The sequence below is a fragment of the Girardinichthys multiradiatus genome, chromosome 7 (assembly GCF_021462225.1).
Source record: "Girardinichthys multiradiatus isolate DD_20200921_A chromosome 7, DD_fGirMul_XY1, whole genome shotgun sequence".
Classification (NCBI taxonomy): domain Eukaryota; kingdom Metazoa; phylum Chordata; class Actinopteri; order Cyprinodontiformes; family Goodeidae; genus Girardinichthys; species Girardinichthys multiradiatus.
In genome coordinates this window covers 14,762,195-14,778,387 of record NC_061800.1, presented here as the reverse complement: position 1 = coordinate 14,778,387, position 16,193 = coordinate 14,762,195, and the positions used below count along the sequence as shown (strand labels likewise).

The 16,193-nt window shown below is 43.2% G+C and overlaps 2 protein-coding genes across 2 annotated transcripts in view; one reads left to right on the top strand and one right to left on the bottom strand.

Annotated features, from left to right (window-relative positions):
• hspbap1 (hspb associated protein 1) overlaps positions 1 to 16,193 on the bottom strand; it is a 28,284-nt gene that overhangs the window by 10,715 nt on the left and 1,376 nt on the right. Inside the window, exons 2-3 of the mRNA XM_047370121.1 lie at positions 15,819 to 16,029; positions 770 to 948 (exon numbers count right to left, since the gene is read on the bottom strand). Coding sequence (XP_047226077.1) covers positions 770 to 948; positions 15,819 to 16,014 — 375 coding nt within the window. The 5' untranslated portion in view covers positions 16,015 to 16,029. The remainder of the gene's footprint in view (positions 1 to 769; positions 949 to 15,818; positions 16,030 to 16,193) is intronic.
• On the top strand, positions 3,337 to 12,580 carry LOC124871108. The gene is made up of 2 exons (XM_047370119.1): positions 3,337 to 4,952; positions 12,231 to 12,580. The coding sequence occupies exon 1, from the start codon at positions 3,365 to 3,367 to the stop codon at positions 4,799 to 4,801; it is 1,437 nt and encodes a 478-aa protein (XP_047226075.1). The 5' UTR covers positions 3,337 to 3,364; the 3' UTR covers positions 4,802 to 4,952; positions 12,231 to 12,580.

Genomic DNA, 16,193 nt, shown 5'->3' with positions numbered 1-16,193 from the left:
TTAGATGTTTAGCATTTTACATGAAATGCTAAACTTCTTGGTCTAAATATGCTCTATCCAGAACTTAAGTGGCTTAAATTTAGCTTCACCTAAGTGTTGTTTATGTTTTTACAAATGTTTTGTACAATTGCACTGTGCAACATGCAACAAAATGCATTGTCGCTTTTTTTTATTTATTTAAAGACTTTATTATTAAAATGCCTTATTCTGAGCATCGAATTGAGTTTCTTTATGTTTTGCCATTTATAATGCATTTAAAGTGTGCAATAGATGTTTGTTTTTTTAAGTTCAAAACACTTATTTACTGAAGTATGATCATTTAACGAGTATCTCTTGTTAATCAATTAATCGCAAAAAATAAACGCTACATTAATCGATGACTGTGTAAAAAGTGTAAAACATCAAAGTCAGATTGGAAAACCTCTGAAATATTCTGCTCCTCCAAAAAGCCCTTTACCTGAAAATAAACAACCTTCTCAAGGATTTTAGAAAAGAAAGGTAGTTTAAAGATTGGCCTTTGATTTGCCATTTAGATACCCTCTAATGGTTGTTATGGAGACCTGGTCACCCAAGATGGTCTTGGCTCCAGTTTTTTTTTTAAACACAGAGGTATGGAGACTTTTTACTTCTCTTGCTATCCTGCTTACCATGTGTAGTGGGAGGATAAACATGGGCCCTTGTCCAGCCTAGTGTCATGCAGCTAAAAGAAACGGGCCTCTGCATCACATATTTATACAACAGGGAAACAAAAAGCAGGCAGAGTGGTTACCTCAAACATGAAAGGTTGGTCTTGAAACAGCACGGTGATGTACTTGTAGTCAGCATAAGCCCAATACTCTGTGTAGGGGTATTTAGAGAAAGGCCCCACATCGGTCTGATGCTGAGTCCAGCGCAGAAACTGAGCCACTGTGGCCTCGATGTAAGAACACTGAGTCTCAAATAGTGGAGCTACAGAGCGTAAGAAAGAAACAGCAAAAACATTGGAAAGAAAAAACAAGTAAACAGTGGAAAACTGATTTAGTGACACAGATGAATCGATAATGTTAAAATAGTACATCACATAAAAATACATAAATCATTAAATATGAGACGATCCCAGCACTTTGCATTTATTTATTTCTTTTTATATTTTTTGTGGCACTAGAGGCCTTTATTTTTAATTTTTTTGACAGTAGGTAGACAGGAAAGAGGGCAAAGAGAGGGGGAGACATTCGGCAAAGGTCGCAGAGTTCGGGAACTGAACCTGGGACAGCCGCATCGAGGACTATAGCCTCTGCACATGGTTGCGCGCTTAAACCCTACACCACCAGCGCCGTCCCCAGCACTTTGCAGCTAATTTCATTTCATCCAATCCTTTTTTTTTGTTTTGGTTAATAGATTGTATTTATGGTCCAGATGTGAGATTTATGATCAATGAAAACAAATGCCTCTCTGTCAGTTGATGCTACTAAGAAAGATTAATTGGAAACCTAATTAGCAAGGTTTCAGACATCCCTCTCTCAGTGTCATTTGTTAGTGAAAGAGACAAGACTTCTGCTGCGCTAGGTCTGAATGAAAACAACTCACCTATTTAAATAAAAACATGTTTGAATATGTCAAATATGAAAAGATAAATGAACAATCATATCAAATATTCAACAAAGCATCCATTTCTTCTAATAACACCAAACAGATAAAAACATAAGATTAATCAATGAAAATGTACTTATTTATTTTATTCAGATTTGATGGCTACATTGTGTACTATTTTCCCTGGCTTAACAGTTCTGGCCCTGTGGTATCTACAGAGTTTTATTTCGGTTTAATTTGCATATAATGATTACTACTCTTTCTTTTCTGTCATCTCTCTGTTCCCGCACTGACTACTATCATCTAAATCAGTTGTGGGCATTCAGGGCAGTGAGAGTTCAGGCAACTGACCAGACATATTATTGATATGGAGAACATGCATGCATGCAAGACATATACAGCACGCAATGATGCTGCAATGATGATTACGATTTGATATATTGTGCAGCTCTAATATCACTCTTTCACAGACTGGTCGAACTCATCTTTAGATAGGGTTTTATTTTTCATTTCATAAATGTCTGTAATTGATCAAATTAGTTGAAACCTACGTTGATACCTATGTGTTTCTGGTAGGCACGGGACAGTTACCTGTGTCAAGTTTGAAAAAGTTATTGTGTCAAAACTACACAAATTTCCCGTCATGCTGTTCCTGTGGTCTAAAGTCTTTCTAATGAGATGTCGGAGAAAATGACAGAGGGGCATCTACTGCAGGGACTTACATAATGTGATGGAAATTCTTTCAGTAGGCATTCCACAGAGTATGACCTTTGGTTTACCTCACTCCAGTGAACATCTGTGTTAGAGGAAGAAGCTGTAAAAGCCATTATCAGATGTTTAATGGTTAAGACCCATCTTTTAGGAGGATGTCAGGAAGGGCAGTTAGGTCTGTTCCTAGATAACCTTGTCACCTTTGAACTCAAGAAAGGTTTGGGTCATAAAACACAGACTCTTTGAAGTTGAGATAACACTGTCATGTTCTGGTATAAATACTGTGTGTAAATGTTGATCGGGGCTCTGTTCAACTGACTTGCTTGGTGACAGAGTCATTCAAACGCTGAATGCCTTTGAATAAAACTTATAAAGACAAAGTCCGGATTTTTTCTTCTTGTGAGTCAACTTCTCTCAACTTTGATAAGAAAATTCCACAACAATTTTAGCATCCCGAACAGGATCTAACGTGCCAGAGGAGACCGCAAGAGGGGGACACGGACGCCTGGCCAGCCTGGAGACGTTGTCCTCAGTCTACCTCCATATTACGGTAGTGGAGTCCGGGTGCCCGCCTGCGGCTTCTGGCCGATTGGATCCGAACTAATTGTCTACAAATATATCTGGGTGAGAAGTTGCTCTGTATGATATAATGTATATTATTTTTTTATTACACATTAACCATCATCTCCTAATTAATTAATTAGGTTCTGGAGTTGCGAGAGGGAGGACATCAGCTGAGTGCCACGTCACCCTGTAGAGGTATACAGGGAGGTTGTTATTGGAAACGATAACAAAAAGCAGAACACAGGGTTTTGCGGGTGGTTTTTGGCAATTTTCTACACCTCATAAAGGAGAAAAGCCAGACGGCAGACGTGCCGCTGAACGGGTAAAAAGGAAAAAAATGGGTTCCGGAACCTCAAAGGCATCAGGGGTGTCTCCTTCTCCAGACTCTGCGATTTATAAAATAATGAAAGAAAAAGGTGGAGATGATTGTGTTAAATGTGCTTTAATTTGGGAGGACAAGTTTGGTTTTCCAAAAGGTGGAAGTTTGAGTGTAAATCAGTTGAATAAAATAAAACAGTTGATGGATGGTGATTGGGAGAAAATAAAAAATAAAAAAAGGATTGAAAAACAAGATTTAGATCAGAGAGAAAAATGGGTAAAATGTTGGAATGAATGGATTACGGAGGCTATGTGTAGGGAAAGAAAGTCCAAATTGAAACAGATGGCAGGGGGAAAAGATTTGTCCGGGGACGTGGGAAACAGGTATGACAATGCTGGTCGTGCCGTTGAAGACCCCACGTTTCCACCTCCATATAGACCTAGTGATGCTTCACCCTCCTGTCTATATCCATCTTTACAGACGGAGTTACGGGCCCTCCAGATGGCAGACCTCGATCTAGACTCCCGTCCTCCTCCTGCAGCGGGCCAACCAGCAGCGGGCCAACCAGCAAATCTGCCCACAAGTCAGCCAGGACAACTCGCCAGTCCGCTTCAGCATCAGCCCGTGAATCAACTCACACATCCACCTGCAGTGCAGGCTGACCTCACCGAGCACAGCGGCCCCAGCGGAGCGGAAGGTGTGATTATGCACCAGCCTACAGATGAGCAGCAACCGGGATCATCAAAGGACCAGAAAATACCTTTCCTCTCCTCTCCTGTTAGCTTTCATGAGTTTACATGGCTACGAAGTGGAAGACAACGAGGAGAAGGTAAAAAAGAGGAAGAAGAGTATCAATGCCCTATGTTGGAAGTAGCCGGAACAAATGAGCCTCAGTTGGTGTTTCGACCGTGGACTGCAGCAGACATCCAAGCCAGCGCCGCGTTACTTCCGGATCCCGTAGGAGACGGAAGAAAGTTTGCTATGGAATTTAAAGCTTTATGCCATGAAATGAGACCTACCGGCACAGAAATTCGCCGGCTCCTTGCAGCAAAAATCAAACCTGGAGATTTAGTTGGTCTGAGATTGCCAGATCCTGCAGTGCGCCTTGTCGTGACAACTGGAGGTGAAAATGGTGATTTAAATCATCGTAATGGGCCATGGTATAATGCCATAGAACATTTGTGCACTGACTTGATCACAAAATTTCCACAGAGGAGTGATTGTGCCGTGCTACAACAAGTTAAACAACGTCCTGATGAGACTGTCACTGATTTTCTTTACCGGATGGAAGAAGCATTCAATAAACATTTAGGTATGGAGTGCCCCGCTGACTTTACTGTTTTGGGCCCCTGGGAAAAGATGCTGTGTGGCTATATTATGGAAGGACTTCTCCCTGAGATCGCAGCACAAACTAAGACTCTTTATGTTGGTTGGAGACAAGGGGTGTGTTTTGAGGAGCTGAAAAGACATTCTTTACACAGCGATGATGTTATCAACGACAGGAAGAAGAAAAAAGCGGACAAAAGAGAGACTGATTTGCATAACGCTGCCTTGACCCTGTATTACAGCACAAATCAACGTGGTTCTTTTCTACGAAGACGAGGCCGGGGACGCCGGGGCAGAGGTCGGGGAAGATGATGCTTGCCATAACTGTGGAAAGTTGGGACACTGGAGGAATGAATGTCCAGAGAAACTGCAGCGGCCTGACAGCGGTAACTGACGGGGGGAGGACGGGACCCTGGATCTGGCTGCCACTTGCATTGAGGAGGGGTCTCTCAAAGAGCATGAGGTTTCACAAACACACACACAGTTGCATGAAAATACTGATTCACATAGGTTGCTTACAGAGGCCATATTACACTTAGAAGGTGCCTCCGTAGTTTTACCAGGCACGTATCTCCATACACAGAACCCTGCTTTTAAAAGAATGCCTATGTTTTCTATGATGGTGATGGATGAAGACATTTCTTTTGTTATAGATTCAGGAGTGACACTCTGTTTTATCAGCTAAATGTATCAAAGAGCAGCCAAAACTGAGTGGTCGTTATGTTCATTCTGTCTCTGCTTCAGGTGAAACAGTTAGGGAAAGTTTTTCTGTTCCTCTAAAGTGTTCCACTCCACAGGGAGTGCAGTTAAAACACTCTTTTTTGGTGTCTCCTTTGTGTCCTTTAAATTTGATGGGTAGAGATTTGATGTGCAGATTAAATATTGCTATTATTTCAAACCCCGATGGACTGACAGTTCACACTCAGAAAGACTTTGACTATGACTACACTGCAGTACATTGGGCCCCAGATCAACCCTTATATGCATATCAGTGGAAGCTTCCAGTTGGTCCTGTACCTCAACATTTTGTCACATTGGCAGTGAATGCTGTGACACCTGATAGTGAGATAATGAGTGCAGATGATCTGCATTGTACTTCACATGTATCTGAAGGACCTGATTTTGATTATGAGGACAGTTGGTACAAAATTACAAATGAGAGAGTGCACCTCTCTGACATGTACTGGAATGATCGCACGGCAGCTTTATCTGTGACTTTGACCTCTGAACAGCTGCATTTTTTTCAAGTTTCTGGTTCGGTGCCGCATGTATCATTGGCCAAGTCTGAAAATATGGAATGGAAGGATGTGGGGTTTTTTGTTAGAAGTTGTCTCCTTGCCACGGATTGGAGGGAGACAGATGTCCCATATGTGTTTGCGTCTCCTTCTCAAAATGCTTTTAAAAGACATTGTCCCACTGTTGTTTCCTGTAATCGTACAGTCCAACTGATTTCACATTCACATCTGTTTTTAGCTACTGCTTCTTCTGCGGATGCAGATCTTGAAGAGCTGCCTGATTTATTGTGGGCTGCTCACAAATATGATGTTGGTCTTATTACAGATTGTGAGCCAGTTGTTGTTACTCCTAAATCAAACTACAGGCCATGTCAGAAACAATACTTATTGAAAAAGGAAGCTTTGGAGGGAATTCGTCCTGTTTTTGATTCCCTCCTTAGAGCTGGGGTAATTGTACACTGTCCAAATTCACCTGTGAGAACACCGTTGTTCCCTGTGAAGAAAATTAGGCCCCCTGGAGAGCCTGACGAATGGAGATTTGTCATGGACCTTCAGGCTGTCAACCAGTCTGTTGTGGCCCGTGCACCATCAGTTCCGAACCCTTCTACGATTCTGTCACAAATTCCACCAGAAGCTAAATATTTTTCAGTGATAGACCTGGCAAATGCGTTTTTTTCTGTCCCTGTACACAAGGACAGTCAGTATTGGTTTGCTTTTGAGTTTGATGGGAAGCCATATTGTTTTACTCGTCTTTGTCAGGGCTACACAGAGAGTCCAACTATTTTTAACACAGCTCTGAAGGACTCTTTGGCTGATTTGACTCTGTCTCCTGGAACTGTCCTTACACAGTATGTTGATGATTTATTATTATCAGCAGGATCAGTGTAGGAAAGACACCTTAAAACTGCTTCAACATCTTCATAAAAAGGGTCACAAAGTTTCAAAATCTAAAATGCAGTTTGTACAGGAAGAAGTGACATTTCTTGGTCATGTTCTCTCACATAAAAGCAGAAAACTGTCCCCTCAGCACATTGAAGCAGTTCTGAAAATCCCAAAACCTGTCACCAAGAAACAAATGATGTCATTTTTGGGTATGACAGGTTATTGCAGAGCTCACATTCTGAATTACTCTGAGCTGGAAGCGCCTTTGGCCAGTTTAATATATGGGAGGAGCTTGGCAGCTGCAGACAAAATTAAATGGACGGAGGTGGCAGAACTGGCTTTCATTGATTTAAAAACAGCCCTGTCTTCTGCGCCTGCATTGGCTTGACCAAACTCTGACAAGCCATTTATTCAAATGGTGGATGAAAAATCTGGTTTCATGTCATCTGTGTTGTTGCAATCCCATGGTGATAAATTGTGACCTGTGGCTTATTATTCCAGTAAGCTTGATCCAGTTGCAGCTGGGCTGCCTGGTTGTTTGCGAGCTATTGCTGCAGCTGAGAAAGCAGTGTTAGCATCACGTGACATTGTTGGATATAATCCATTGACAGTTTTTGTTCCACATTCTGTTTCCATCATCCTCCTGGAACAAAAGACGTCTCATCTATCAGCAGCAAGGTGGCTGAGGTATTCTTCAATACCTCAGCCAAAGACAAGATGGCGCCGCAGATGGTCACCTCGGCGTGTTGGTGCGCATTGTTTTGTTTTGTTTTTTGCTTTAAAACGGTCTTCTGTGATGGTACCCGGTGCTCTCTCACCAGAGAAGAACTCATGAACATCAGGGCTACTACACCAGAGGAGTTATTTCCAACTTTTCTGCCTACTGCTCTGGAATTTTTGGACATTCTGGTCAAAGGTGCGCTCACCTTTGTTCACGCGGTGAAACGCCGAAAGAGAGGGAAACGGGCTGGGGTGCTGGTACGACTTCGCCAGCGTGGACTACGAACACCGTTATCTGGAATATTTCTCTCTAACGTGCGCTCACTTCCCAACAAAATTGAGGAACTACAACTGCTGTTGGGGAAAAACAGGGACTTTTATTCATCGGCAGTTTTGTGCTTCACGGAGACGTGGCTGTGTGGATTAATACCGGACTCTGCGCTGCAGCTGGCAGGATTCCAGCTCTACAGAGCGGACAGAGACACGGAACTCTCCGGCAAAGCGAAAGGTGGAGGAATCTGTTTTTACCTCAACAGTGGTTGGTGCAACGACGTGACACTGATTCAGCAGCACTATTCTCCAGATCTGGAAGCCTTCATCATAAACTGTAAGCCTTTCTATTCCCCCCGTGAGTTCGCTTCGTTCATCCTGGTCGGTGTTTACATCCCGCCGCAAGCTAACGTGCAGGTCGCACAGCGCATGCTCGCCGACCAGATACTGAGTGTGGAGCGGACCAACCCGGACTCCTTAGTAATCGTCGCTGGTGACTTTAACAAAGGTAATCTGACCCACGAACTCCCCAAATATAGACAGTTTATAAAATGTCCGACCAGAGAGGACAACATTCTGGATCACTGTTACACCACCATCAGAGACGCTTATCACGCCGTCCCACGTGCTGCACTGGGCCAATCCGACCACATCATGGTCCACCTGATTCCTGCATACAGGCAGAAACTAAAGCTCTGCAAACCTGTTGTGAGGACGACAAGGAAGTGGAGCAGTGAGGCTGTGGAGAATCTCCAGGCGTGTTTAGGCTGTACAGACTGGGATGTGTTCAGGACTACTACCAACAGTCTGGACGAGTACACAGAGGCTGTGACTTCCTACATCAGCTTCTGTGAGGACAGCTGTGTACCATCATGCACCAGGGTGAGTTACAACAACGACAAACCCTGGTTCACAGCTAAACTCAGAAGGTTAAGACTGGATAAGGAAAAGGCCTTCAGGAGTGGGGACAAAGACATATACAGAGAGGCAAAGTACAAGTTTGGCAAGGCAGTGAAAGAGGCCAAACGACTGTACTCTGAGAAGCTCCAAAACCAGTTCTCAGCCAACGACTCTGCGTCTGTCTGGAAAGGGCTCAAGCAAATCACCAACTACAAGCCGAAAGCCCCCCACTCCATCAACGACCGACGCCTCGCCAACAACCTGAACGAGTTCTACTGCCGCTTTGAAAGACAAAGGGACAGTCCTGCAACCATCCCCCACGACGCCCCCCAACAGCTGCAGCCACAATCCACCACCCCCATCTCTCCAACCTCAAGAGGGGCCTTGGCACCTCCAACCCCCACCCTGAAGTTCCCCCCCACCAGCCCCCTACCCACGCCGAGGACGGCTCTTTCCATCCAGGAGAGGGACGTTAACAAACTCTTCAGGAGACAGAACCCCCGGAAAGCTGCTGGTCCGGATTCTGTCTCACCAGCCAGCCTGAAGCACTGCGCTGATCAGCTGTCTCCAGTCTTCACAGACATTTTTAACACCTCACTGGAGACATGTCATGTGCCAGCCTGCTTCAAGTCCTCCACCATCGTCCCTGTTCCCAAGAAGCCAAGGACCACAGGGCTTAATGACTTCAGACCCGTCGCCCTGACCTCTGTGGTGATGAAGTCCTTTGAGCGCCTTGTGCTCTCACACCTAAAAGACATCACCGACCCCCTCCTGGACCCCCTGCAGTTTGCCTACAGAGCCAACAGGTCTGTAGATGATGCAGTCAACCTAGCCCTTCACTTCATCCTCCGGCACCTGGACTCCACAGGAACCTATGCCAGGATCCTGTTTGTGGATTTCAGCTCTGCCTTCAACACCATCGTCCCAGTTCTGCTACAGGAGAAGCTCTCCCAGCTGAGTGTGTCCGACTCCACCTGCAGGTGGATCACTGACTTCCTGTCTGACAGGAAGCAGCGCGTGAGGCTGGGGAAGCACGTCTCTGACTCCCTGACCATCAGCACCGGTTCCCCAAGGCTGTGTTCTCTCTCCTCTGCTCTTCTCCCTGTACACCAACAGCTGCACCTCCATTCACCAGTCTGTCAAGCTTCTGAAGTTTGCGGATGACACCACCCTGATCGGACTCATCTCTGATGGTGACGAGTCCGCGTACAGATGGGAGGTGGACCATCTGTTGGACTGGTGCAGCCAGAACAACCGTGAGCTCAACGCTCTAAAGACAGTGGAGATGGTTGTGGACTTCAGGCAGAACCCAGCCCCACCTGCCCCCATCACCCTCTGTGACTCCACAATTGACACTGTGGAATCTTTCCGCTTCCTGGGAACCATCATCTCCCAGGATCTCAAGTGGGAGCCAAACATCAGCTCCCTCATCAAGAAAGCCCAGCAGAGGATGTTCTTCCTGCGGCAGCTGAAGAAATTCAACCTGCCGAAGACTATGATGGTGCACTTCTACACAGCCATCATTGAGTCCATCCTCACCTCCTCCATCACCATCTGGTACGCCGCTGCTACAGCCAAGGATAAGGGCAGGCTGCAGCGTGTCATTCGGTCTGCTGAGAAGGTGATTGGCTGCAGTCTACTGTCGCTCCAGGAACTGTACACCTCCAGGACCCTGAAGCGGGCAGGGAAGATTCTGACTGATCCCTCCCACTCCGGTCACAGACTCTTTGAAACTCTCCCCTCTGGCAGGAGGCTGCGGTCCATCCGGACCAAAACCTCACGCCACAAGAACAGTTTTTTCCCATCTGCCACCAGCCTTGTTAACAAAGCCCGGAAACCACACTGACACTCCCCCTTTCACCCCCTTTTTTTTGCTGACAGGACACTTGTAAATTGTAACTCTATGCGTTACATTAACGCTCAGCTTGGACTCCTGCTTTACTTGCACTGCCATACTTGCACACTGATCATCTGCACTGTTGTATTGCTCTTGCATCTTATACTGCTCTATACTTACTCTCACTCACTTAAAACTGTGCACATATATTTATATTATATTGTAGATATGTTTATACTGTTTAATTTGTATTGTATTGCACTGACTACGCCAAAACAAATTCCTTGTATGTCCAAAAACGTACTTGGCAATAAAGCTTTTCTGATTCTGATTCTGATTCTGACATGCCCAACATTACAATTAAACGTTGTAATACTTTAAATCCAGCCACACTACTGCTTACTGAGGAGGATGGTGAAAGTCATGACTGCGCAGCTGTCTTAAATGTTGTTTGTACCCCTCGTCATGACTTGCAAGACACCCCTTTGACTAACTCTGATCTTATCTTGTATATAGATGGGTCTTCCTCCCGTTCTGCAGTGGGTCTGAACCAAGTAGGGTTTGCAGTGTGCTCTGACTCAGCTGTTTTGCGCTCAGGTCCTTTGCCAGCGCATTACTCAGCTCAAACAGCTGAATTAATTGCTTTGACTGAAGCTTGCAAGTTGGCAGAAGGAAAGACTGTGACTATTTACACAGACTCAAGATATTGTTTCGGAGTGGTGCATGATTTCGGGGCCTTGTGGAAACATCGCTCCTTTTTGAAATCAGATGGAAAACCTATCTTGAATGCTAGACAAGTGTCTGATCTTTTGGATGCTATTATGTTACCCGCACGTTTGGCTGTGGTTAAGTGTGCTGCGCACACAGGACAGTCTGATTTTGTTTCTAGGGGTAATGCAGCTGCGGACTCGGCAGCAAAAACCGCGGCTTTGAGGCCTTTCTCCTCAGATGAATCTTTTCTTTCTCTGACTGATCCCCAAGGTGTCACTGTTCCTGAAATGCAATTTTTTGCTACTTCACAGGAAAAAGAAAAATGGCAAAGAGCTGGGTGTATCTTTAACAGCAGTTCTGGCTGGCATGTTTCTGATGGTAAACCATGTCTGCCTAAACATTTTTTTCCCTGGTTTGCTAAATGGACGCATGGATTGGATCATGTGTCCAAAGGGGGAATGCTGGATATGGTTAAAAAATATTGGTGTACAAATGGGTTTTCAGTGGTAGCTGAAAATTATTGTAAAAGATGTTTGATCTGTGCTTCTCACAACCCCTCGAGGGTTCCTGCACAATCACAGGCGGCACATCCACCTCCACGGTTCCCATTTCAGCATTTGATGATGGATTTCATTGAGTTGACACCTGCTGAAGGGAAGAAATATTGTTTGGTGGTCGTGGATATGTTTTCTAAATATGTTGAAGCGTTTCCAACGAAACACGCAGACAGCAGTGCTGTAGCGAAGTCTTTGTTGACAGAGATTCTTCCCCGCTGGGGAATCCCAGAGGTGATTTCCAGTGATAACGGGACACATTTTGTTAACAAAGCTTTGCAAGAAATTAGTAAGCTTTTAGGGTTTCAGTTGAAGACACATTGTGCTTACCACCCACAATCAGGTGGAGCAGTAGAACGAGAAAATGGAACAATAAAAAATAAGTTGGCTAAATGCTGTGAAGAAACAGGTTTGTCCTGGCCAAAAGCTCTCCCTCTGGTTCTTATGTATATGCGGATGAGGAATAGATCCAGAGCTAATTTGAGTCCTTTTGAAATCCTTTTTGGGAGACCTGCAAATACAGGGGGAAGACCGAGTACTAACCTAAGCACACTAACAACTGCTCATTTTGAACATTCCATGTTGGAATATTGTAAGGTTCTGTCACGTTCTCTCTCTCTCTCTCCCATCAGACGGTGAAAGCTGCCTTACCCCCAGTAGCTGACAGACCTCTGCACCAGTTCCAGCCAGGACAGTGGGTGCTGATTAGAGATACCAGGAGACGTCACTGGAGAGACAAGCGGTGGAGAGGTCCGTTTCAAATTCTGCTGGTGACTCACACTGCCGTAAAGGTCCAGGAACGTGACACCTGGGTCCATTTTACGCACTGCAAGGTGTTCACTGGAACACCACCCGAGCAGCATCCTGGTTCTGAACCTCCTACCTAGAGGAGCTTCCAACGACCGCCCACCTGTACCAGACTGGTAACAGGGCAGCTTGAAGCACAGAAGCCACACAGGAGAGGCAGCAGGATTTTTGTTTTTTTAAGTTGTTTATAATTTGTTTTCTTTGAGAGAAAAAACTGTTTGCTTTCTGTACCAGAAGAAAGGACATTCCACTTCAAGGTCACGATGCAGTTAAATGGTCTGTTCTGATGCTAATGATTGGTATTGCAAGTATTTTTATTACTCTTGTGTTAATTTGGGAAAAGGTACAGCAAAGACAATGTGTGGCTAAACTGAGGAATTGTGCTAATAATACTCATCAGCGGATTCGAAGAGAGATTCATCACTTTTCTGACTACTATGATCATGCTGATAATGTCTGGTGGCAACTGATGCATCAAACCATTAGGAAGATAAGAAATGATAGTTGCTATGTTTGTTGTTTGATTCCACATGCTATTAATGATCAACCATTTTTGGTACCAGTTCCTATTAATACTGCTTATACTCTAGCTACTTTCTTTCCAGATAACCGGTTGGTGGAGGTCATTTTTCCTTGGGTGAGGAATTATACTGTACGGGAAAGCAAAAATGTTAGTAAATTTTCTAGTGAGACTAATTTAACGTGTGCGTCTACAGGAACTCTTTATAGAATTCGGGGTAATAGAAATCCGATTAAAGATCCAGATATTTGTATTGCTCAGAAGAAAAGCACACCTTATTTCCTTGGAAAGACGGAGGGTTGTAAAACTATTATACCAGTTTCATGTGCCTTGACCCACAGTAATATATCTAGACCTTGTCCTGTCAGAACTGATCCTTATACTATTTCAGAATCTTTGGCTCCAGATCCTTTTGTGTTAACTCTTAATCTTACAGCCTTACCGAATGGAAGTCAATTGTATGGCATGGCAAGTAAATTAACCAAGGTTCTTGTTACTTTTCCTAGTAGAGATGGGTTCTCGTGTCCTAAGAACATGGTTTGGATGTGTGGAAACAGATCATATCTGTATCTGCCTGCTAATTGGTCTGGAGTATGTTATCTAGCTCACTTGCTACCTACAGTCACGACTTATGATTCAATCAGCCCATTATTAGAGAGGAAGACAACGCTCAAACGGCAAAAGAGAGCTAGGATCCCACATTGGAAAGGGATTTTGGGTACAATTTTTCCTAGTTATGGTGTTGCTAACGCCGCCCATAGGATTAATGAGATGTCAGTTGAGTTAGAAAATCTTACTGCTTTATCTGAGGAAGGTTTCACTGTTCTAACTACGGAGCAGCAGGCTATAAGAACTATGAGTTTGCAAAATAGAATGGCTTTGGATTATCTGTTAGCTGAGAGGGGGGGTGGTGTTTGTCATTTAATTGGGGAACAATGTTGCACTTTTATTCCTGATGTGTCTAAGAACATGACAAGTATCCATGATAAGTTTGAGGACTTGTTGACGAACCAACGGAAGGAAAATATGAGTTCCTCTTGGAATCCTTGGTCTTGGTTCTTTACTGGTAGATGGACATCTTGGTTAGTAAAGATTGGAGTGATTCTTTTATGTTTCTTTTTGATTTTGATATTTCTTTCATGTTGTATTATTCCAATGGTTAGGGGAATGGTAATGAGACTGATACATTTTTCCATGTTACCTGTTGATAAGGATGTGAACTTAATTTCTGTTTGTCATGATTGTGATGATTCTGCATTTGAGGTGACAGAAGGTATGGATACCGATGGATTTTATGTTGCTTAAGATGCTTTAATGATGTGCTAACTCTAAAGTGTTTGGGGAGTTATTACTGATGTTCAGCATTTTAGTGGTATACATGGAGTTTTGATGGTTTCTTTGTCTCTTGCGGTGTTGTTATTCTTGCTCTTTCAGTTTGTTTTCCTGGTGATTTGCGAACCTTAGCTCTTCGTGAGGGCCATGACTATACGGCGTTTGTTTTATATATCTTTTTCTTTTTTGTTCCTTTTATTTTGATTCTTTTTCTGGGTGTTGGTTTGCTAGAATTTTTGTATGATTGTCTTACGATCATAAGGGTGGAGTGTGATGGAAATTCTTTCAGTAGGCATTCCACAGAGTATGACCTTTGGTTTACCTCACTCCAGTGAACATCTGTGTTAGAGGAAGAAGCTGTAAAATCCATTATCAGAAGTTTAATGGTTAAGACCCATCTTTTAGGAGGATGTCAGGAAGGGCAGTTAGGTCTGTTCCTAGATAACCTTGTCACCTTTGAACTCAAGAAAGGTTTGGGTCATAAAACACAGACTCTTTGAAGTTGAGATAACACTGTCATGTTCTGGTATAAATACTGTGTGTAAATGTTGATCGGGGCTCTGTTCAACTGACTTGCTTGGTGACAGAGTCATTCAAACGCTGAATGCCTTTGAATAAAACTTATAAAGACAAAGTCCGGATTTTTTCTTCTTGTGAGTCAACTTCTCTCAACTTTGATAAGAAAATTCCACAACAATAACATAAGAAACGACACCTTTTACTCTAATCAGGCTGTTTTTTTACCCAACTAGACAGTCTGAGTAATTAACCAGCTAATATTAATTCATTTGTTCAAGGACAGCGCATACTTGTAGTCAATGTTACAAAGTACCATAGTCCTTCTAGCTAACAGCTAGTTTGAACACCCGGCCTGCATTTGTGCTTTTCCATTAAAAGTAAGTATCAAATTGTTATACTTGTTTTACTCTATAAGGAGCACAAAAGGAAAACCTCTAATATCAGATGCAATATGAAGGTTAAATTGAAAAACTACTACTAACTTAAAGGGGGATTTAATTTAATCAATATTTTGGATCAAGTCTGTATATTAAAAAAATAATATATGATATAGATGACAATAAAATAACTAACAAATAGACAAATGCTATAGAAAAAAATATTTTTCCATATGCCAAAAACTGCTAAGTTATGCTAAAGATTACTTGCATTGCTGAAAAGTAAACTGAAAGTGCCTAATGTATATTCCTAATTCCTTTTTTGTAGCATTATGTGTGGTAAATGTGCAAAAAGTATACCTTAGTCCACTAGAACACTCAGAAGAACAAAAATATGACAACTATATAAATGCAAAACAAGAAACTACAACACATCTGTATAAACCCAGACATGTATTTAGTGTTTTTAAACAAAATCCAACAGTTTTCTCACTATCGGGATTTTATACCCTAATCCATAAACAATTTTAACCTGGTGAAAGCCAGAGTAGCCCCCCTGCAGTCTAAGGTCCGAAGGTCTGATTTCAGGCCAAACATGGATTCCAGATGATTAATTACTCAGGAGCGAGACAATACCTCTGAAGGGATTCATCATCCAGACTTACTATTTGTCGCCTGTTTTCTTCCAAGTCTGAATCGGATGAGCCTGTCGTCGAGGCAGCCTGACAGATGCTCTGCAGTCCAGCAAATAACAGGCCAGCCATGGGTCATGTTCAGGAAAACTGCAGGATGCTGCAAACTATCCAAAATCCATCTGGTCTCCTCTGGGCTGAAGGGTTTGATGGGGGTCAAGGCAGCCATTGCCTGAGGTGCACACTGTTAATAAGTTGCAACATGGGAATAAGATATCGTATTAGCTGAGTCAGTTTAATATCTGTGCCAAAATAGTTGCCATACAGAGGGTACAGATGTCTTATTTTTTGACCTATACAGGGAATGGCAAATAAATGAACCAAAGAGAATTCTACTTATTTTTTTAT